The 21,544-nt window shown below is 46.2% G+C and overlaps 2 protein-coding genes across 2 annotated transcripts; one reads left to right on the forward strand and one right to left on the reverse strand.

The window, feature by feature from the left end:
- Positions 1 to 418: 418 nt before the first annotated feature.
- On the forward strand, positions 419 to 6,262 carry RBIS (ribosomal biogenesis factor). Its single transcript, XM_075415922.1, has 3 exons — positions 419 to 570; positions 4,603 to 4,719; positions 6,095 to 6,262. The coding sequence occupies exons 1-3, from the start codon at positions 448 to 450 to the stop codon at positions 6,161 to 6,163; spliced, it is 309 nt and encodes a 102-aa protein (XP_075272037.1). The 5' UTR covers positions 419 to 447; the 3' UTR covers positions 6,164 to 6,262.
- E2F5 (E2F transcription factor 5) lies at positions 6,219 to 21,257 on the reverse strand. The gene is made up of 9 exons (XM_075415921.1): positions 21,115 to 21,257; positions 15,201 to 15,310; positions 14,386 to 14,547; positions 13,094 to 13,137; positions 11,577 to 11,641; positions 9,643 to 9,910; positions 8,766 to 8,966; positions 8,316 to 8,360; positions 6,219 to 6,958 (listed from the first exon to the last, which is right to left on the reverse strand). The coding sequence occupies exons 1-9, from the start codon at positions 21,238 to 21,240 to the stop codon at positions 6,849 to 6,851; spliced, it is 1,131 nt and encodes a 376-aa protein (XP_075272036.1). The 5' UTR covers positions 21,241 to 21,257; the 3' UTR covers positions 6,219 to 6,848.
- Between the last annotated feature and the right edge of the window lie 287 nt (positions 21,258 to 21,544).

A 21,544-nucleotide genomic window follows, 5' to 3' on the forward strand; every position in this document is an offset into this window, starting at 1 on the left:
AGGGCACCGACCCCAACGCCCCTGAGCATTCCCGTGTTACCGGGCGGCCCGTAGGGCGGAAGGGTTTCCACAACCCACTCGGTTTTTGTTGGGGTTTTTTTCGCTTTAAAAGCCCCGTGTTTCGGGACCGTCCAGCGCGTGCCTTGGCACCGTGGGGTTCAGCTCGGCTGCTGGCAGTAGCGCGCGCAGCAGGCTCAACTTTCCCGCGCTGGGGGCTGGCGGGGACCGGGACGGGGGACGAGGACGGGGACGGGGACAGGGACGGGGACGGGACCGGACCCACCGCCCCTCACCGCTCCCGCCGCGGGGCCGGGGCAGAGCGGGAGCGCAGCGCCCCCTGCCGGCCCCGCCGCCCGCTGACAGTGCCGGGGATGGGGCGGGGGGGGTGGGGGATCGTCGGCTTCCCCGGCGCGCGGGTGTGACGTCATACGGCCGGCCGCCGCCGCCATGGGGAAGAGCCGGTCGCGGGCGGCGAAGTCGCCGAGCGTCTTCCGCATCGCCCGCAGCGGGGCCGCCGCCAAGGCCAAGGGCAAGGGGAAGGCGCGGCCCGTCACCTCCGGGCTGAAGCAGGTGAGCGGCGGCGGGGGGGGAGGATTGCCGGGGGAGCGGCGCGGTGCGTCCCGCCGGAGGGCTGCGTCGCCCGCGGGGCTTTGGCCGGGCGGGCCCGGCTCCGGGCCGCGCTGGTGCGGCCTTTGCTCCCCTTGGGGCTCTTCCGCGGGGCGGAGGAAGCGCGGGCGGCTGAGCAGAGCCGTTCCGCGGCCACGGTCCTTCACAGAGTTACAGACGGGTGGGGGTGGGAAGGGACCTCTGTAGGTCATCCAGTCCAACCCTCCTACCGAAGCAGGGTCACGTACAGCAGGCTGCACAGGACCTTGTCCAGGCGGGTCTTGAATATCTCCAGAGAAGGAGACTCCACAACCTCCCTGGGCAGCCTGTTCCAGTGCTCCGTCACCCTCAGAGGGAAGTTCTTCCTCAGGTTCAGATGGAACTTCCTGTGCTTCAGTTTGTGCCCATTGCCCCTTGTCCTGTCGCTGGGCACCACTGAAAAGAGCCTGGCCCCATCCTCCTGACACCCACCCTTCAGATATTTGTAGGCATTTATAAGGTCCCCTTGCAGCCTTCTCTTCTTCAGGCTGAACAAGCCCAGCTCCCTCAGCCTTTCCTTGTAGGAGAGATGCTCCAGTCCCCTCACCATCCTTGTAGCCCCTCTGGGCACGCAGCGGTGAAGCACACAGTTTTTCCACCTGAAAATTAGGTCTGTAAGTGGATGTCGTCATCTTCAGAAAGAGGAGCGCAAGAAGTTGAAGTGACCGACCTCCTCATCTGCCCCGTAAGAGTTCCGGCCGCTCCCCGCGAGGAGGGGTCGCTGGTGAAGCGCAGCAGCCGTTGTTCAGGGAGTTTGCGTTCAGGCGGCCGTCCTGGCGGTGTGCCGATGACGTCATTACAGTGCGGTTTAACAGAACGGCTTGGTCCAGACCAGCGGGCACAGGTCCCGCTCCTTTCCGTCACGCTCCTGACCCCAGGCCCCCTCACCGGGCTCTGTTCCCGCTGCTCGCCTTGGCGCTGGCTTGGGAACTCGTCGCACGCTCAGCGATTCAGCTTGCTGGCTCAGCAGCGACAGCAATTAAAAATGCGTTTGGCATTTTTTTCTGTGCTGGGTTGGTGAGTTGAACGAACTTAATTATGAGTGAGTGCAAAGGGAAACATTTTGGGGGGGGGAATAGCCAGAAGGGATGGAGCTGCTTCTGATCCCGTGGCTGTTTGTTTGACTCAGCTGCCAAGTAACACCGTGCCAGTGGGATGCAGTGAGCAGGTCTGAGAGCGCACACTGCTGCATGTTTTAATTCTTCTTTTCCCCCTTCTCCCACCTTAGATGGGCTGTGGTGCTCTGCAGACCCTGCTGTGAGCTGATTTAACACACTAAAGCAATGCAAAAGTAAACGAGCAAAAATAATATTCTCCCGTTTTCGTGTCCGGAGAGCGCCGTGGCCCAGAGGAGGGAGAGAGCGGGTCGTGTGGCTGGGGGTGATGCAGAGAGCAGGAGGGGTGGGGGTGACCCAAGAAAGAGTTTTCCTCTTGGTAGCAGCGAGTCGTTACATGGTGTCCTCTTCTCAAAGCCTGCCTCCAGCCCGAGCTGTGTGATCTGCTGCGAGGTCGGCTGGTCCCTCTGACTGAGTTCAGCTGGTAACAAAATCAGAACGTTAGCGGCTTATCGCTCCCCTTAGATTTAGCTGCAGTCTGCTGGGCAAGAGGAGTTAAATAACAGCTCTAAAATTAAAAAGGCCCTTTCAGATTTTCTCCTGGAAGCTGAAGCCACTTGACAAGTTAATCTGGTAAGCAGACAGGAAAGAAACAAAACTTTGGAAACAAACAGGGAGCCTCGAGCCAATTTCATATTGCTGGCGTCACATCTCCACTTAGTCTGGAGCGTTCTGTACAATAAAGGGAGAAACAGGTTTAAAAGCATATTCATGAAAAATCAGTAGCTTGTTAGGAGTAAAATTTTATTCTGTGTGTTTGAAGCTGTATTCTTTAATTCATTAAGCCTTTGGGGATTTACTTACCATTAAGCAGTATAGGAAAATGCACAGAAAAAAATGTTAAAATAGGTTTATTCTTTAATAGATAAAAGCCTGTTATAACTATTTAAACAACTTTTGATATAGATACACGTGCTAGCTGCAGAGCCTCTTTCTACGGAGGAGTCCTGCCAGAGCAGCTGAGGGTATCGGGTATTAAAACTGACCGGATCCTTTCAACACCCCTGTGAAGGTGGGAAACTGTAGCGAGCCCCGATGGGAAGCCTCAACTCTTTGCAAACTGCGTTGCCCACAGTCCCTCCCATTCTGACGTGAGCTAGGAGCCGAGTCCATATTTCTCCAATCACCATCCAGGTTATGATGAATTAAACTGCTAATGTGAATAGACTTGTTTTATCAGCCTCTTGCCACGGCTTTCTCACTACTGCTTCTCTTGGTCAGTGACTTGGAATGAATGGAATTATTGTTGATGTACACATGCTCCGAAATCATGGAAGCTTTGAAAGCAAAATGAATACGTGTAACAGGTCATGGTTTGCTTCCACCTATGCAGATTGCCAGGAGGTGAATTACAGGGGTAGCCTTTGGAACAGCAGTAGGTATCCTGAAATCTGGGGTTGCCTGAAGAAGCATGAGCACCCTTCTGGAACATTTGCAGTGTAACAGGCCAGTATCTGGGTACAGTCCTGTTCCAAACCTGGTGCTTCAGAAGCAACAGGTGCAAGGGATGAGATCAGCTGAATTTTAATTCGCTGCAGTGGTGAAAGAGTCGATGGCCCCATGCATCCACCCTGCTCCTCTAGGACAGATTATTGCCCCCAGAGCAGGGCATATGTCTGTAGCACTTCCCCTTCTGTGGTGGTTTAACCCCAGCTGACAACTAAGCACCACACAGCCGCTCGCTCACTCCCCACCCGGCAAGATCAGGGAGAGAATTAGAGGGGTAAAAGTGAGAAAACTCGAGGGCTGAGATACGGACAGTTTAACAGGTAAAGCAACAGCTGTGTGCGCAAGCAAAGCAAAAGAAGGGATTTATTCCGTGCTTCCCACCGGCAGGCAGGTGTGCAGCCATCCCCAGGAAAGCAGGGCTCCCATCACGCGTAACGGGTACTTGGGAAGATAAATGCCATCACTCCGAATGTCCCCCCATTCCTCCTTCTTCACCCAGCTCTTATTGCTGAGCATGACATCATATGGCATGGAAAATCCCTTTGGTCAGTTGGGGTCAGCTGTCCCGGCTGTGCCCCCTCCCAGCTTCTTGTGCACCCCCAGCCTACTCGCTAGTGGGGTGGCGTGAGCAGCAGGAAAGGCCTGGACTCTGTGCAAGCACTGCTCAGCAGTGACTAACACAGCCCCGTGCTATCAACACTGTGTTCAGCACAAACCCAAAACACAGCCTCGTACCTGCTACTATGAAGAAAATTAACTCTGTCCCAGCCAAAACCAGGACACCCTCGAACCCAAGCGCCTCTACTGAAATCTCCTATGAAGGAGATTTCGCCTCCTATGGGGCGATTACGCGAGGCTGAGGTGTCCAGGGACCAGACGTGCATCCTGGTCAGCTGCAGCCATCGAAGTTTCTTTCAACACCATGGCAAAATCTGATCGATGTTGCTGGCCAGACCTACCGTAGGAACAAGCAGGAATGCAGGGTGTGATGCTAAAAGGCAAACTACCGGAAAAAATTCAGAATGGCAAGATCATTTACAAATGAAGGAAGGAGCCCTTCCTGGAATTCCACTCCAGCTAAGAGGAGCCGAGGGCGGCTTCTGTTTTCTCTCTGTTCTGTTTCTGGATCACTGTGGGCTCCCTTTCCAATAGAACAAGTTTAACTGCTTTCATAATTTTCAATTTATTAGAACATTAGTAGTACATGACTAGATCATATAATTAACAGATAAAGTTTAAAAACATACCTACTAAAAAGCAATTTTGGAAGATACGCATACATACATATACACATAACGCTGGTTGCATCACAGTTGTACAAAAATGGTGCAATTTCACATGCCAGTGGGATTTCAGTTAAAAATACCAATGTGTGTATTTTTTTCCCTCCCAGATAAACATTAGAAATGCTGAGAAAGTCAGCACAATAAATAAAGCGTTTGCTGAAGTTCAGAAAGAAGTACAGCAGCTATCAAAAGGCGCTGCAGCAGAACCTCAGAAGAGTCATCAGGTAATTTCCCTTTGTAAAAATCCGAGGAGGTAAATGAAAGGAAAATGCATGTTCAGAGCACTATATTCTGGCTCTAAGACTGCTGGCAATTCATGCAGTTGCTTTAAAACTATAAACCCAGCTTTATTAATTTCATTTGTGTGGTAATGTTGAAATCTGTTTAGCATATTCAAGCCCTGTATAACTACTAAAGTCAAGAAGGAAAATGGTGGGCATCAAAGCTGGAACATGCTTACAAAATGTATTTTTAAACCCTGTTCTAGCTGGTTTTTAATTGATTTTTCAAAAGTTAATTCCAGCTCTAGCCCCTTGATTTGAGACTTACGCCTCTGCATGCCTACACAGAAAGTAAGGATGAACCTTGCTGTTCCCTACCTGAAGCACCTAATAGTGCTTTGAACCAGACAGCTCTGCCTCTTTCTGTGCCCGATTCCTAAGCCTTCATATTCCCTCATCAGAAGTACCAACACCTGAAACAGCAATTTCTGTTCTAGAGCTCTTGCCTGTAGCACTTAGGGTTCAAGATAGTGTTTCACTTGTCTTCTTTTGTCTACTTTGTTAAACAGGGCTACATGCAGTCTTAAGCAAGAAATAATTCACAGAATTTAACTGCAGACAAGCTCCTCCGTCTAAGCTCTTTATGCTGACTCTTCCTGCTGCCCTGGGCATGGGTTAGGGGAGAGGGAAAGCAGTGGGCGAGGATGAAGCACGGTTGAATCCATCCTGGCTGTTGGGGGAAGTGGACATGAGTTGAGTTTTGTTTACTGTGCCTGGGGTGATCAAGCTGCTGTACAGCTGGGAGCGACACAAGGCGTGTCAGATACCTTAAGGAGGGGCTGAGGGGAGCAATGGAGCACAGGTGACAGTGCCACCAGCATGGGGTGAGCCCAGGTAAGGATTTCAAGGCAGTTGGTGCCAGTGGCCCTGTCCCTGCTGGTTTGCTACTGCACGCAGCCAGGAATTGAGCCTGCACCACTGCTCATGTGCTGGCAGGGCTGTGCACACATAATGTTGAATTTGACGAGTTGGGCTCTAATAGTATTTTGTCCAAGGGCTCTAATAGTATTTTGTCCAAGGATGCAAAATTATGTTGTCAAGAGCATTTCCTGAACTAAAAGCTGAGTCTGTTTCCATTTAGCCATGTGTGTTACGTTACTGGCATGATGCTTGGTCTTCCTCCTGCAGCACAGAGTAGCGGCTGAAGTTTAGTGAGTCCTGTAATCCCCCAAATTACTGAATTATGACTGCAAAGTTAGCCTAAATGTATAGACAAACTAATCTTCTAGACAACGGGTATTTACTATGTTTTTTTTTTTTCCAAGCAGAGTAAGAAGATACTGCTTTCTACTTTAAACTGTAACTCATTTTTTTTCAGGCTTCCACACATGTGGAAGAGGAACCAGCAAACGTAGATGCTGCCACAAGCCTGCTGTCTCAGTTGTAATGGATAATGGACAAGGAAGGGATTGCAAGAAATGAAGATCAAAAATACTGATGGCTTTGTTTGTACAATTTTATTAAAAAAAATCTTGTTAATATACAAGTATTGGCACACTTTAATACAAACTACAAACAGACCTTTCCTATCATCTAGGAAAGTGGAATGTCAGAAGTCAGTGTGAGAAACTTAAAGTGCTAAAACAGAAGGCACTTCACAAAATCGGTTCACTGAAACAATTTAGCATAACTCAAGTTGATACCCTTCACTTTTCAGCTTGGCAGTGAAAGCTTCAAAATTGATTGAAAAGTTAAAAAAAAATATATAGAAAGCTTCTTGGCAGTAAAGCTTCAACGAAAATGCTGTTAACTGTGAGCAAGAAGCCGAATCATTTTTTTAAAAACGATCAAAAGGCTATAAAGCATTTCCACTTTTCTTACTAAAGAAAACTCCAAATAATTGGATTACACAGAAGACACTCAGGTGAAAAAACGTGCCAGAATTTTTCACAAAAGCCCTTTGTTCTGGTGGTTGAATTTGTTTTGTGAAGTAGTTAAAGGAAGCAAAAGGAAATATACTCCCAGAGTCAGTGAACTAAGAAGTTATACATTCATTATTCAAATACTTGGGTTATGAAGAAGTCTAGAATGTTATAGTTAGAGGTAGATAAGTAGTCTGGTTGACACAATATCTAATAATTTAGTATCTGCACATCAAAGAGATCACAGACTCCTTCATTATCATCCAGGTTAAAGTTGTAGTCATCTCCGGGAGTAGGAGAGAGTCGTAAGAGAGGAAAAACTGTAAAGCAGGAATAGTTTAGTGTAAATTAAAACACTTTTGGAATATCAGCCCTATCTCATAATTCAGTATGTTTGTCATCACCAGTAGCACGGTTAGTCTTAATAATTAAAATAGTCTTGATAATCTGACAAGCATGCTGGGATACATCCTGTGAATACCTGTACTGCCTTCAAACTAAGGCAGTAAGTGACACCTCTACATGTTTTGCTTAGTATTTTAAGTGAATTTGCTGAAATGGAGCAATAGCTGCGGAACATGGACTTTATTTCTCCTTCTGCAGCAAAGGAGCTCCTGAGCAGCTTTTGAAACTTTCCTCAGAAAGCTATCATTTATATTTATATTCCTTTGTCTTGTCACAGTATTGCATATATCAGCCTTCAAATATTTATCATTTTAAGTAAGGAAGTTACCATTACCCCTGTCTCACAGATGAACAGTGGAGGCTAGCAGTTTCTCTGTGCACTGCCTTTCAAGCATGGACTTGGAAGTCGTCTTTGGGGAGGGAAGGCAAGAAGAGAAGCCTTGGCCCTCATGCTGCACCTCAGGAACACTAACCTAGTGCAGATGAGCTGGGCGTGCTGTACCTGCTCTAAGAGTGGAGACTATTTCCATTTTAGCCATGTGTTGGCACATTCACATAATCCCATCTTGCCCCTCAGCTCTTGTAATTACATGGTTCGTTCGGGATAAGCCCCGAGGCTGTCGGCTTGAAGGGCAGGTAACAGCAGAGGCTGCTCGCAGCAGCATACTCACAGGGCAGGAGGAACAACACCAGCTGATCACCTCTCTGCCTGGCACCTTAGCGAGATGGAGCAGAAAGGCAGGAAGCACGTGAACTTACGAGCTGTGGTTCAGTGCTGCACTCATGGCCACCGAGGTGCAAGAGCAAACGGGTGACATTTGTCTGTTCTGTCAGCATACCGCAGCTGGCCATGTGTCAAGTCTGCATGCAGGCATGTAAATACGCTCTGAAATGTTTACTCAAACCTGCTGCAGGAAGCCCGAGGCAGAACAGAATTAAACCTTTTTTTTTTTTTTTTTTTTAAGGCAGCATTCTAGTCATCAACCTGTTCTTTTTTTTTGTTCCTGAATTAAGGACTGGTGGGTTACTCATGCATGTAAGTGCTTGCTGGATTAAGGCTTTCACATTTTGATTGTTAAATAAAACTTGCAGGGAATGGAAAGGGGAGTAAAGACAGGAATGACAAAGATAGAGGAGGCAATTCAGGGAAAGAAGTAGTTCCATACTGACTCTTGGCATCAGATTTAACAGACACCTACCAAGAATGCTGTTCGCAAAAAACTCGTGCTGCTACTTGTGATTATTAGAAAAGTCAAGATGCTAAATACTTACCGTCAGAAGACATGAGTTCATCAATAATATCCCCACCGATATTTCCTGTGAAAGACGGGAGCATGTGTTTATGGAAGTCAACTCATATTCTCTGCATTAAAACACTGAATGGCAAAGTACAGTGTGGCTCACGTACAGCATAGGAGCTGTGGAGATAGCATGCCACGTATATGTAAAATATATTCATCTTTCTATCTCCCAGTTTTTCCTGATACGTCTCTCCCACTGATCCCCGATAACCCTAGAGCCATGTAGAATATGAAGCTTATTTGGTGGCAGAGAAAGGTATTCTGCTCAAAAGAAGTTTGCTACTCAGAGCTGGCTCAGTGGCTTCACTAGGAGACGAACAAAGGCTTGTCACTTCCTCTGTGTAACTCATCAGTAACCTGGTCACAAAGAAGGGCTCAGGAAACTAATGAAACCATTTAAACAGCAACTACTGCTTCCTACCTGCGGGCTCCTCCATCTTTGCTATGTCGAACGAGTTTGGCTTGAGAAGACAGTTAACATCCAGGGGCAGCAAGCTCTGGTAGTCATTTGAGCTAGCTGTGGCTTGGGCAACATCTCCTGAAAGGCTGGGGTACAACACCGACTCCGGAAGGCTGGAGTATGGAGCTGCTGGGGTTGTACTGCTCTGCTGCGCGCCGCTGTCTACAAAGGCAGAAAGGCACGTTACAAAGTCTGTTACGGTAAAAGGAAACACAGAACGCCTGCACCCGGCTTTGTCTTTTGAGGAGAACACGACCCATGTCTGGGATGAGGTGAGAGGAGTCTCCCCCTCCCAAAGTCACAGGCACAATTTGATCAGGACCCCTCAGAAATGCAGTCTCTAACACTGACACCATTTTCTTAAATCTTTTCCTCTTACCCTACTATTATTATGAAAAAAACCCCTGATATTCAGGCAGTCTCTCACTGTGGCTACGTGGAAGAAGGTAAGTGACCTTGTGGCACAAAAGCTGGAACTGGTGCCTGTATTATCTGTCTCATTAAAAGGTACATGTTCAAATCACGTTCTCCGTCAGAGGCTGGCAGTTTCGTTCCATACTGCATTCCGGAGAAGCAACTCAGAATAATTAACAGGACCACATCCAAAACCTGATAAGCTACGAGGGAAGAATCTGTTTTACCACACAGAAGAGGAAGATGTTTTTCTGTAACCTCTTGAGAGCTGTTAGTAAGCCCTTGGGGTAGTTTAACAGACAGCTGCTATGCTATGCAAATTCTTGATCTCTCCTTTATCTACCACCTTTTCTAACAGCTTCTGCTTTCCCTCCAGTTCCCCTCCTCGCCCACCCACCTGAGGTAGGAAAAACCCTGGTCCCACCTGATGGCGTGTCCGCAACTGATGTCTGCGGTAACTCTTGTCCTGGGTTCAGATCACGCTCTTCTGGTGGATTTTGAGGAGCTGCAGCAGGTTTCAGGGGAGTTGCTGGAGCTGCAGGTTGGGATGGGGGCTGTGCAAGGTCATCGGGCGGGGGAACTGGAAACACCATGGGCTTGGAGGAGCTTGACTCTTTATTTATAAGCAGCACATGGATAGGTCCTGAACTACTTTTAAGATTGATCTGGTATTTCTTCTGTCCATTCTGTCCCTGTAAAGGTGGTATATTACCAAAGTTACTGTTCCTTGAGAACTTGGAACTTTATAAAATGTGACAGTAACTGCACAGAGTTATTTCCCACAGAAGTTAATGAAGATGTTTGATCAGAATTCTCAAACTGAGGCACTTTTTACCTCTCAGAAGATAAATACAGTGCTCTTCTAATTACATCACTACAAAGAGCTGATAATTTGCACAAACTTAACAAATCATACCCAGGGAAAAAAATATTTAATACACAAGATCTAATAAAAACAAACCAACCAGATTACAAACCTGTAATGTATTGACCTGGCCAGAACACAGTTACAGAGGACATAAATATACAATTAGTCGGAGTGCTCAACTAAATCTTGAATTCAAGTTACATGAGACTTAGAGCAGGGCTACACCTTATCAATAACAACGATAAATAGTTTCTGTACATTTCCGTTTCTTCCTTTCAAACAGAGCTTCAGAACGATCCTGGTTGGGACCAAGCAACCTAAACCAGTTGGATATCTCACCCAGACTGAGTGAAAACAGGATCATGTGTCAGTGGAAACAATTCCTTAGCTGATTTGCCAGGCCGCCTTTTGGCAAGTTACTTCAGCAATACGGCCAGGCCTAGCTTCCTCTAGCAGTGTCTCAACGAGACCATTGACTCTGCAGTGGCTAATCCAGCAAACAGGTTTTCAGCAAATATGTTCTAGAAAAAATGAGGATGAGAAAAGCAGGAAGAGAGCCTCGGGGAAGGGGAACCGAAGCAAAAACATCCAATTTGAACTTGGTGATGAAGACTAAGACCGGCTGTTTTAGTCCTCAGCAAAAAGCCAGAAAAACCTCCCCCAACATCACAGCTGCTAACTTTGGTCCCACAGAGAACCTTACCATTGCCTGAACTGATTTCAGCAGGGACGGACAAAGATAGTACCACTGAGTAGCTTCATGGTTCTAGCTTTGGATGCTCTTACGATATCAGACTGTGCTTAGCCTCACTAAAAATAGCTTGTGAAACTTCTCAGGTGAATTTCAGCCTTCTACAAGCATAGTGGCTAGCATGCTTCACACAATGCTCTCTGCCAACTACGTAAACCCCATTTAAAACAGCACTGCAACAAAAAAAAAAATTAAAGATGGACAGAGGTATGTAATGTGGCCTCCTACTTTAATCTTGCCCATTCTTAAATGGGCCTTTTGGCTAAAGCTAGACTGCAGTCTGTTTCTCTACCCAGTCTAGCACCATGAGACTAAACATAAACTAAACCTACAACTAAACCTACAACTAAATCTAAAAGGCTTTTTCATAAGAGATCCATTTTAACAATACAAAAGAGGAATTTAACACATAAAAGTCATAGCTAGTAAGTTCTCAAGGGAATTCATGACAATTATGCCTCATTTGGAAAGTTCTAACATTTAAAGGCAGGAGAGAAGAGGAGAGGGCAAAGAAACCCACTATTATATCTTGTTTTTAATAGAAGACAGAGTTAACATTAGTCTATCTAGGTGTACAAACCCACTTTTCCCCACCCAGCCTCTCCCTTCTCAACTGAAACCATCTTAATTATTTCCCCCCCCCGCCTCTTGCACACAGATAAACCCTCCGCTCTAATGTAGCTCTTCTTTTCCACTGTCCCTCTAGAACACTTTAGGTAAACAAGAAACCAGTACATACCATTTCGGGTATAGGTACTTCTAACTGTGTACCACAAGGTGCTTGAATTGCTAGAAGTGTGTCTCCTGGTTAAATAGCAATTTTTAAGAAAGTGTTAAGTGTGCACATTTTTCTTAAGTCTTGCATGGTATCCACTCAAATGAGATATGGTAATTCTCTAAGGTCACTTCAAATACTGCATAATTCTAGCATAAATAAACTTGTGGTGGGACTTGCCCTATAAGATCCAAGTATATCCTACAATATAAATCACAGAATTCCAATACTTAGACCATAGTTGCAAGAACTTTTCTCGTAGCAGTACATGATTTACCACGTCCTTTACCTGTTTGTTACTGTCCCCAGAACTCCTAGTTGTGTATGTAATCAGGTGAAAATACTTAACTAGTTTCTTTTTCAGCTAAACCAGCTCTCTGGTCCAGCTCACTTTATGGCTTTGAAGAACGGTGGTAGTACAGAGAGATTTAACAGAAGGAAGAAAAGGACTTAATGATTCTCTTCAGTGCCAGCGCTTTCCAGTGTCTAAGCTCATAGCTTCTGTAGCACGTACAACTGGGATGTTAACAGCTGGCTATCAAACTCACCTGTGGCTTACTATGCACACTAAAATGTGTTGGTTAAAGTCAGGAGATCACAGTTACATCAACAGCACTGGCACAACCTGACTTACACTGCAGGCTCCTCACCTACCTGCACATCGTTTCCCCTTCCTCCGTAACTTGGAATAATGCTTGTCTTTCCCTGCCTTCTAAGAGATACTTACATGAAGTACTACGTGATTGGCGTACTAGGTGCCCCACATTTTGTAATGAATAATTCTTTTTAGTAATAGCTCATTTTGTTAAACTCCACATGTCTAATCATGCTTTTTTATTCAAAAACAAACCCAGCCTTCCTTGTGGCAAAGAAGAGCAGGTTCCAAGCCTAGCTGGAGGCTGATCTTCCCTTGGGTGCCCCACAATCACTAGAGGATGTCAAGAGAAGTAACTTCTGCCAGCAATTCTTGGCAATTTCTTCAAACCTCCTGTACAGAAGGAATTCTTCTGATTTAGTAGCAATGCCCCATCACTGAACTTCAGCTGGCTCCATTTATATAGCATCATCAGGAGCTCCCTCTGGCCACAGCTGCCACCAGAGAATGTTACGAAACTTGGACCTGCCTGGTCTTTCTGGTGGGTTGGACCAGCATGTTCTGTGCCTGGTTCCATTAACAGCCTCAGGCAAACTGCTGCAAAGTATGAATACAGAGAAAGACATCCAAAACCTGTACTCCAAAAACAGCTGAGCTTCCATTCCATACAACCTGCGACCACAAACAGAAAATGCCAGAACTTGCTAGTCATGAACATTATGAGAGACATCTGCTCAGTACAGATCACTACTGAATACTTCTAAATCCAAAATACTTGCAGGGAAAACGCAGGTTAGTTAGCAAGTTAGTTTTCAAGAGGAAGATAAGGAAATCCCTCACTTTAAGAAATACAGCCTAGCAGAAATACAGCCTAGCAGCAACTTACCATTGAAGCAGTTGCAGATATCTTCATGGGTGACATATGAAAACGTAACTGATGTCAAGGAACATTTTTCTTAAAGCAACACAAAACTGGTATTTGCTGGCCCTTAAAAGCAGTTTGTTCAAACTGAGCCTAAACTATAAACTTATTGCTGTTACTCAGAGGCGTAACCAAGGTATGATTTTTGGCTTTCAGAATGGCTAGATGCAGATAGTAGAGTTCTGTCTCTTAAAGAAAAAAAAAATCTGTATCTGTGAAGAAAATATAAAGAGAAAAAAGTTGTGTAGCTTGGATGAGAGAAGATTCTTCTAAAAAAAGAGAACATGTAAAATCTTGTTTTGAAGAATACCATTTACCTCACTAACTTGACACTACAGAGTTGAAGTACGTATCAAGCCTTCCCAGAATCACACAAAAGTACTGCCAGAGGGGACTTGAGAGTTTATCTGCTGTCCTGTTTCCCCGCCTCAAGGTAGGATCAACTGTCAAGACATTCCAGACAGACACCTGCCTCCCCTCTTCTGGAAAACCCCCAGTGATGGATATTCCACCACCTCCCTGGGTGGTCAGTTCCAGCACTAACTCTCCCAAAGGAAAGTTTCTCCTAAGGTCTAACTTCAATCTCCTTTCTACAAAATCAATTTTACAGAACAGCTTCTGTAGAGCAACTGCAAGCAATATTTAAGTACTTATCACTGGTGCTATAGATAAGAAGGGCACTTTTCTGCTCCAAATCTCAGGTGTCTATTTTGCTCATAATCTTGCAAGACAGCTAAACACACAGTTACAAGCAATGTAGCCAGAACTCTCTGCTCATGGGGTATTTACACACAGGATATTTTTCCAGTTCCAAACCCACCAACCTCCTGGACTTCGTCAAATCAATTTATCTCTGGGTGATAGCTTAATCTTTTTCAAGAGAAAGAAGCAACCCAAAGAGAGATTCATGTAAAGCACTGCTAAGAAAGTATAAATTCAAGCACTGGAGAGCAATACAATTCATTTAAAATAAGACACCAGGATTATACCATGGACTTAAAAATTACTGCCATATACACATATATATATATGTGCGAAATTATTTTCAGTTTACCAATCATGCAGTCACAGTGGTTAAAAAGTCATGTAAATAAGATTAATATTTTCCTCCTTTTTGAATCAAAACCAGAAAAAAAAAAATTGCCTTTGCTTGATTCTGGATAAAATAGATGACATTATGCTTTACCAACTACCTACACTTTAACTGTTGCTTTAATTCTAGTTCCAAGATGCACACAATTCATGTAAAAGGATATTGGTGGTTTGTAGAATCATCCATTACATTCTTGATACTTTGCTGAAGCCACAGTTTCTGCTGATCCAATTCTTTTTCTTTTAGCTCTAGGTCTTCAATTTCAGCTTCCAGATACCTCAGCCTGTCTATGACTTCTTTTGTATTGCAGCCAGCACCTACTCCTCTTAAAAAGGCATAAGGGTTCATGAAACCACAAGAAGTGAAAATCTGAAGCAAACACGCAAAGATAATTTCTTAACACTACTTTCGACATTTTGAAAATCTACTAATATTCAATATGAAGGAAATGAGTGTTTACTCTCCCAGCAGTACTTTAACAGAACAATTAAAATTCTTCAAATCAAATTCAAAATTCCCATTTACCTATGTTCTTTTGGAATTTAGCTTCTTCTGCATTGGAACTGGTTTGCAGGCTCTTTCTCCCTCCCCTCTAACTCTTAGCTTGAGCTTTCACCTTCAGTGACCCAAGAGCAAATAGGCACGGCCTACAGGCAGGTAGGTAGGTGGAGACACCGTGTCCCAATACCCCTCCCAGGTTCATCTACAAGTAAATTTTTCAACTACAAGTGCTAGTTATAAAGTAGCAGTACAAGTTTTCCGAGTTTCTCTCCTGTATGCTTTAAACCTGATTTTATATATCAAAGACGGAAGTTACAAGGAAGACAAAGTTCGTTTGCAACTTTACTGTGATTCTAATTTGCTCACTGATGAGTGTAACATTAATTTTATGGTGTCATAACTAGTCAGGAGAAGTGGAAAGAGGCAATTTTTGTTGCTCCTGAGCATGTGAGAATTTGCAGAATTGACACGGCTTACTTCCACTGAATGCTGTTTTTTGACTTCTTCTCAATGAGATCAATCCCCTCCAAAACGTTGGTGATATCATAGATCCTCCTCTTCTGCCTCACAGCAAGGGTATCAGCAGCCTGTCAAGAGAAGAACTGGTATCAGCAACTTGCATGCTGAGGGCAAAAGATAGGTAAGCCCTTCTCTTGGAAAAGTGCCAGCTAATGTCATTTGGAAGGGTGAAGGTTCAGCTCTTCAAGAGCCAGACGCTCAATCACAAGTTCGGTAGCTCAGCAGCCGCATGCAGTGCTACAAAGCCTGCCGAGAGGAGTCACCCCTTTGACAGCCAGCAGGCCCACCCTCGTCAGAAAGCAGAGTTCACGAGCGTTGCAAAGACCGCATTTGGTATTTAGAGCACATGCTATTCGACTGCACGGAGGAGCCTGCAATGCTCTTTTTGGAAGGTAGGAGAAAGCAGGGAAGGCAGACAGCAATGACGCGTGCAGTTTATCACCCCTTCCGCTGACACCTGAGGTACTGCAGTCTTTGTTTGGATTCAGCTGTAACAGGATACGAAATGACAGGGCTGTAATTTCACGAAGCGGCTGAAGGAGAGCTGCAGTGCTTCAAACCAATGTTGCACTGTGCGAATCTACCTCGCAGCGTACCTGGGCTCGCTCAGTCTGTCACACCGAGTACCAAGAGCCGTTTCACAGCCACCGGGACCCTGGTACAGCTCACAGGGGTGCTTGCTGCTGTCACGCTATCACTTTTACGTTACAGCGAGCAAGGCCGTGTGTCTGCGTGCTGTCACAGCTGTCAGGCAGAGGAAACAGTCTGCTTCGTGCCATCATTCTCTCCACGGTGATTTCTATGTACCTGATACAAAAACTTCACATAAAATAAGCAAACTTGAGCTAGTCATGCCTTCCAGACCCTCATCTCTGACGCTGTAAAGCTGCCCAAGTTCAAAGAATATTAGCTAAAATGAGAGAAAGCAAAGAGAAGTTTGACTCTAACTACTCAGGACTCTCAGATACAATGATTAGAAGGGATTTCATGTATTAAACAGATTAAAAGAAAAAAGAAGAAAAACAAAGAGAAGGATAGCTGCCAAAGACTTCTGCATCCCAAATTTGAACTAACGCGTAAAGCCAACTAATTTCCACTGTAGGCAAATTATGATTTATTTCAGTTTGTCCCACAATCTATCAAATTAATGCTTTTAGTAAAGTAGCCTATATGAAGAGTACAACCTGAGGCAACCACAAATAGGAAGGAAAACCAAATCCATTTTACAGCAACCACGTAACTCCTTTTACAGTATTTTCTGAACCGTAAACAAATCCACTAATCTTCCAAAGAAATGACACTTTCCGATTAGCAAGTTAATTAGTAGGACTTAGTAGTCCAATTCATACTGGTGAATGTTTTCCTAGTGAAGTAAAATTACAGGAAAAAATGTATGAAGAACGGAGATTTAAAAAACCGCTCTTGTAGCCATGAAGGATAAATACTGCTCTTTCTCCTTGACAGTGACGTACCTACCACACAGTGTTTCTACTGATACCGTTACCAACATTTATCTTTTGCATGGTCTTCTGTAGCAGTCTATTAAAATCTTTTCCTATCTAACAAAACAAAATGCATACAAATACATATAAAGCACACACTTTAGTTCTCTCTAAGGAAACAGGCTCTTCAATCACTTGTATCAGCAGGTATGTGCCTGCTGTCTTAACCTGCTATTTTTGCTGCATGCATACGCCCTGCTTACGACGACTGCAGGAGAAGCCTTCAAAATCTAGGAAGTGACAAAATTGATGCCACCTGCACAACAGTCAACACCCTGTGGATCTCACGGTCTTCAGAGGCACAATTTCTATAAGCTCTCTGCATTATTCAGTGCCAGGAATGGACAGCACACACTTAATCTACTGCTATTCTGATTAATTACTTCCTACTTTTCTCCCGTTGCTCAACATGGGGACCTAGGACTTAGTCTACTGCTCACAGTTTGAACGATGAAGAAACTGCTCTGGAGACAGATTTCACTACCTCATAATATTTTCCAAAATGCCTGGCTGTACAATATATAAATGCTTTACTAATCTTCATGGATTTTCAAGCCAAAGTTTAAGATTAAAAACAAAAAAAAAATCACTAATGAGTGTCCAGCTTCAGTTGTTTCAAAGTTTGAGTGGTCTCAGTACTCTAAGTTCTATCACATTTCGTATGCCCGAAGCAGAGGTCCCATTAACATCAGCAGCAGAGATTCACTACTGCAGCAAAACAGGCCCCAGAACCCCAGGTTAGGGACTGAGAAAATGAAGGACACAGTCACATACATATTTGGCTTGACCAGCACTGAATATAATTCAATCACAGCTACAAAGTTAACTACTTAGAACAAGAACTTCAACAGTGAAATCAAACCAGGGCCAGTGTGGAAAGTTTAATCCAGACACTCGCTAACTTTCTGGTGCTGGTCTTATAAGCTAACTATCTTCTCAAAATTTTATGGGATGTTTCACAGGTATTTTAAAACACAATTGAAAAGTTCCTCCCCAACACTCCAGCAGTTCCCAATGTAACACCTTCTAGTAGGCACGTGGATCAGAAATTCCGTTCAAGCATTCAGTTCCTCCACACATACCACGCACTAATGACTTCAATAATTAAAAAAGCCTCCTGAGACTTTTAAACAAATCTCCTGTTGTCAAAAACACTTTTAAAACTCATGATTTCTCAGCCTATATCAAATGGTTGAAGCAGATCCAGGCAGCAGAAGAAAAGCACATCTACCACAATGGCCCTGCTAGGACGGCTGGAAGTAGCTTACACGTTCCTTCCTCTGAATCATTTGTATCTGGAGTTCCTTCGTAAAATCTTTTTAATGTAAGGCTGCTGCACTCTAGCCATTCCTTCTAGGATTTCTTCATACTTTGAATACGTACGTATCCAAGACAAGCACTATATCGGTGTCTCATAGACATCTTCTGAACTGGAAGAAAAACACCTAAACACAGGGCTTTGGTTTTGCGTGTATCCAGATTGTGCAACTTCTGGAATACAGAAATGCACTGTTCAGCAGTTTCAGTTGCAGGCATGCGCGCGCACACACACAAACCTGCCCCAAAATAAAAACAGGACAACCAGAAAAAGGACAATTGAGAGTTTAGATGCATTCTCACGCAACTTCTTCTTTGCTGCCTAGGAGCTGGACAAAAGGCAGCTGGAATTACAGCTGCACGTTTGCTGCGTTAGCGCTGAGGAGCAGAGGAATTCGCTAGAGCACCGTGGCAGAGTCAGAACCAAGACGCTTAACAAAGCAGAAGGGCCAGCAACGCCTGCTTGCTCTCCTCATGCCACAGGGAAGCAGTCCTGCATCTTCCAGACTGTGCCCGTAGCAGATGACAACGCCTTCTCCCCAGGAGGACTGTCAACACTTCGGCGGGAGTTTTAAACTGAACAGTGTGCTTGGCAACCTGTATGCAAAAGTACTGAGTATCACTGTATGCATAAAGGTTAAGGGAATGTAAAACGTAATAGACACACTTTTTCTTCTTCTGTGGAATAAAGCAAGTGTTAAGGCAGTTATTTGCTCCTGATCAATACATTTCTAAAGGTAGCAGCAAACAAGTAGATTTCAGAGTACCTGATGTTTAGCACTGATTATCAGAAACACTACTTCACTTTGAGTACAGCAGGGATGGCATTCTACTAGAAACCAAGCCCCTTTCAGAAATCAAGGTAGAAGCAATTGTATGCTACTGAAAAGAGAGAATACGCGATGTTTTGGGAGTCATTTCAGGTGGCTTATCCCTTATTCACACAACTTGCTCTTTTTCTCTCTTCCCTGCATTTTTGTTCTTTCCCTTCCATCTCACCCCTTACTGTTTTAAGCTTACTTCCGTAACTAGATTTGTTTATGCAGGGTTTGTCTGATTTTAAAGCAAGCACTGCAGAATTCAAATTCCAAGTAGAGAAAATCCTCACTTCCACTCCCACGGACTGTCAGATGTTAGAAGAGAAGCGTCCAGCGCTAAAACACCTCCAAAAACAGTTCAGCATCCAGAACTCACAGGGCTCCCTAACAGTGCCCCACACTGATGATGTATTGCTACTGCTTCATGATGGGTCAGCACACATGTCCCAAAGTATCCTCTTACAGACCGCTTAACTATAATTATAGATGTATCAAAAAGTCACCAGGAAATGTCCTGTACAACTGCTTTTCACTCTCAACTGCTAAATCGCAAAGCCAGAAGTACGCTTGATGTTTCCAAATTGTGTTTTCTTCATAGTACACTGCTGGTTTTGCTACAGAAATACTGGTCAGCAGGACAACATCAGATGGTCAATACCTGCCAGGAGGGAGACATCTGGAGATGTTCACTGCATGAATCACTTCTTGAAACGCTCTGTTCTGTTTCAACACCGTCCTGGTCCTGGTTCTTCAGTTCCCTGAGCACACCGACATAATGTGCATGTTGGCTGTCATTTTTCCTTAGAGATGTGGCTTATTTATGAGAAACATTGGTTACAGAAATGTACGTTCTGACTAATTGTTTATGAAAGTACCAACAATTTACTCACTTCAGTCAGTATTTACTTTCAACAAACGGTATCCTCTAATTCCCAATAAAGGTCTTCAGCAGAAATGTCTATGATTTGTTCCAATGCGTACTTACTTTTCCCTGGCTATCAACCCTTCAGCTCCTTCTGGGTGGATACCTTCCCCACAGAAGGGAATGAGAAACGTTGTCCGATCCCTCTACACAGCCCAACTTTATTGTTCAAATCCATCCTCTTTGGCTTTTTAAGCTAAGCTTTTTGGCCCAACGTCTTACAAATTGAGTAGGGTTTGCTTCTCAAACTGACCTGGAAAATGTCACAGCTCATAACAGACAATAAATTAAGCTGCACAACAATCCCTGAGATGTGGACAGCTTAGTTCCGTTATACTAAGAAAAAGAGTCAGTTAAATGTAAAGAGGTTAATCAATGTGTACAGACCACAGCACAACTAATGGAGTACAAAACCTATCCAGTATCCTTCCCAGCTCACCCTGAAGTCTCAATAGCCACTGTACCACCACGGAAGCGCTTGCTCTCTGAACAAGGATGCACAAAAAGGCTCCAAGAACGCCGCTCACCTGCTGTAGCCCGCTAAGAATAATCAACAAATAAGGTCAGTTTTCCAGAAAGGACTTCAAGTAAGCATAACTCCTCAGCAGTTCGCCGAGGGCCTTGAACCACCCAGGCCGCACGCCCTTCTGCCTCGCCGCGCCCCCCGACAGCCCGGAGGGCCCAGGGCCTGCGTCCCAGCCCCATGGCCACACGTGCCAGGGACCGGGAGAGCCCAAGGCCTGTGTCCCAGGCTGGCACCAGGCAGCCCGCCCGCCATCGCTGCCCAACGCCCTCATGCCTCGGAGGTGGTGGGCTGCAGCGCCTGTTATTCACCGCCCACTCTGCCAACGAAGCATCTTCTGTCTGTATTCAGAAAGTACTGAAAAGGCAACGGTCTGCTTTCCAACAGCGTCTTCCCTTGCGAAAAGGGCGTCGAGGGGGACCGGTGAGCACGGCTGTCAGTAACGGCTGGCGCACCGAGCCAGCGCGGCCAGCAACGCAGCAGAGGGACAAATCAACAGCGGAAAACCCAGCGCTACATTTCACCACGGTAACCGCTTCAACAAGGGCCGGAACGCGCACTCCAGCCGGCCGCGGCGGCTGTCAGCCATCATCGGGCACCCCCGCCAAGGAGGGAGGGAGGGAGGGAGCGGGCGGCCCGTCCCGGTCCCCGCGCTGCGCCGCCCTCCCGGCAGCGCGACGGGGCCGCCCGTGCTCGCCAGGGAGGCCCGCCGGTGCCGCGGGTGCCGTCCGCCCCCCCGCCCCCGCCGCGGGCAGGCCGCGGCCCTGTCGCCGCCGCCCCGCCCTCGCACCGCTTTGAGGTCCAGCACGCCGTCCTTGGCCTCCTGCAGCAGCGACACGAACTTGGTGGTCAGCAGCCCCAGGCTCTTCTCGTGGCGGCTGCTCCCGCCGCCCGCCGCCTCGGCCGCCGCGGCCATGCCGGCAGCGGGGCCGCCCCGCCGCGCCACGTGTCGCGGCCGCTGCAACGGCCCCGGGCCCGGAACGGAGCGGCGGCCCCGAGGGCTGCGGCGGGAGGGGCGGCGCCGCAGGAAGTGACGCCATCGCCGCCGTTGCCTGGACACCGGCGCGTTCGGGCCGCGGGACAGGTGGCGGGGCCGGCCCGGGGCCCGTCTCCCCCCGGGGCAGGCCGGCGCTGCTCTGCCCTGCGGCCGGCACAGCCGGGGCACGGCGGGGCGGGGCGGGCCGGGAGCCCGCCTCGGGAGGGGACCCGAGTGTCCGGTG

The sequence above is a fragment of the Opisthocomus hoazin genome, chromosome 3 (assembly GCF_030867145.1).
Source record: "Opisthocomus hoazin isolate bOpiHoa1 chromosome 3, bOpiHoa1.hap1, whole genome shotgun sequence".
NCBI classification, from domain to species: Eukaryota; Metazoa; Chordata; class Aves; order Opisthocomiformes; family Opisthocomidae; genus Opisthocomus; species Opisthocomus hoazin.

Bases quoted from the DNA above. Each gene is read 5' to 3' on its own strand.
- RBIS (XM_075415922.1), top strand. From the start codon at position 448: ATGGGGAAGAGCCGGTCGCGGGCGGCGAAGTCGCCGAGCGTCTTCCGC. The intron at 571-4,602 runs GTGAGCGGCGGC...TTTCCCTCCCAG, and splicing joins TCACCTCCGGGCTGAAGCAG to ATAAACATTAGAAATGCTGA. The intron at 4,720-6,094 runs GTAATTTCCCTT...ATTTTTTTTCAG, and splicing joins AACCTCAGAAGAGTCATCAG to GCTTCCACACATGTGGAAGA.
- E2F5 (XM_075415921.1), bottom strand. From the start codon at position 21,240: ATGGCCGCGGCGGCCGAGGCGGCGGGCGGCGGGAGCAGCCGCCACGAG. The intron at 13,138-14,385 runs ATATCCTTTTAC...GACATCAGTTAC, and splicing joins GATGATTCTACAAACCACCA to GTTTTCATATGTCACCCATG. The intron at 6,959-8,315 runs GTAAGTATTTAG...CCTGCTTTACAG, and splicing joins TGAACTCATGTCTTCTGACG to TTTTTCCTCTCTTACGACTC.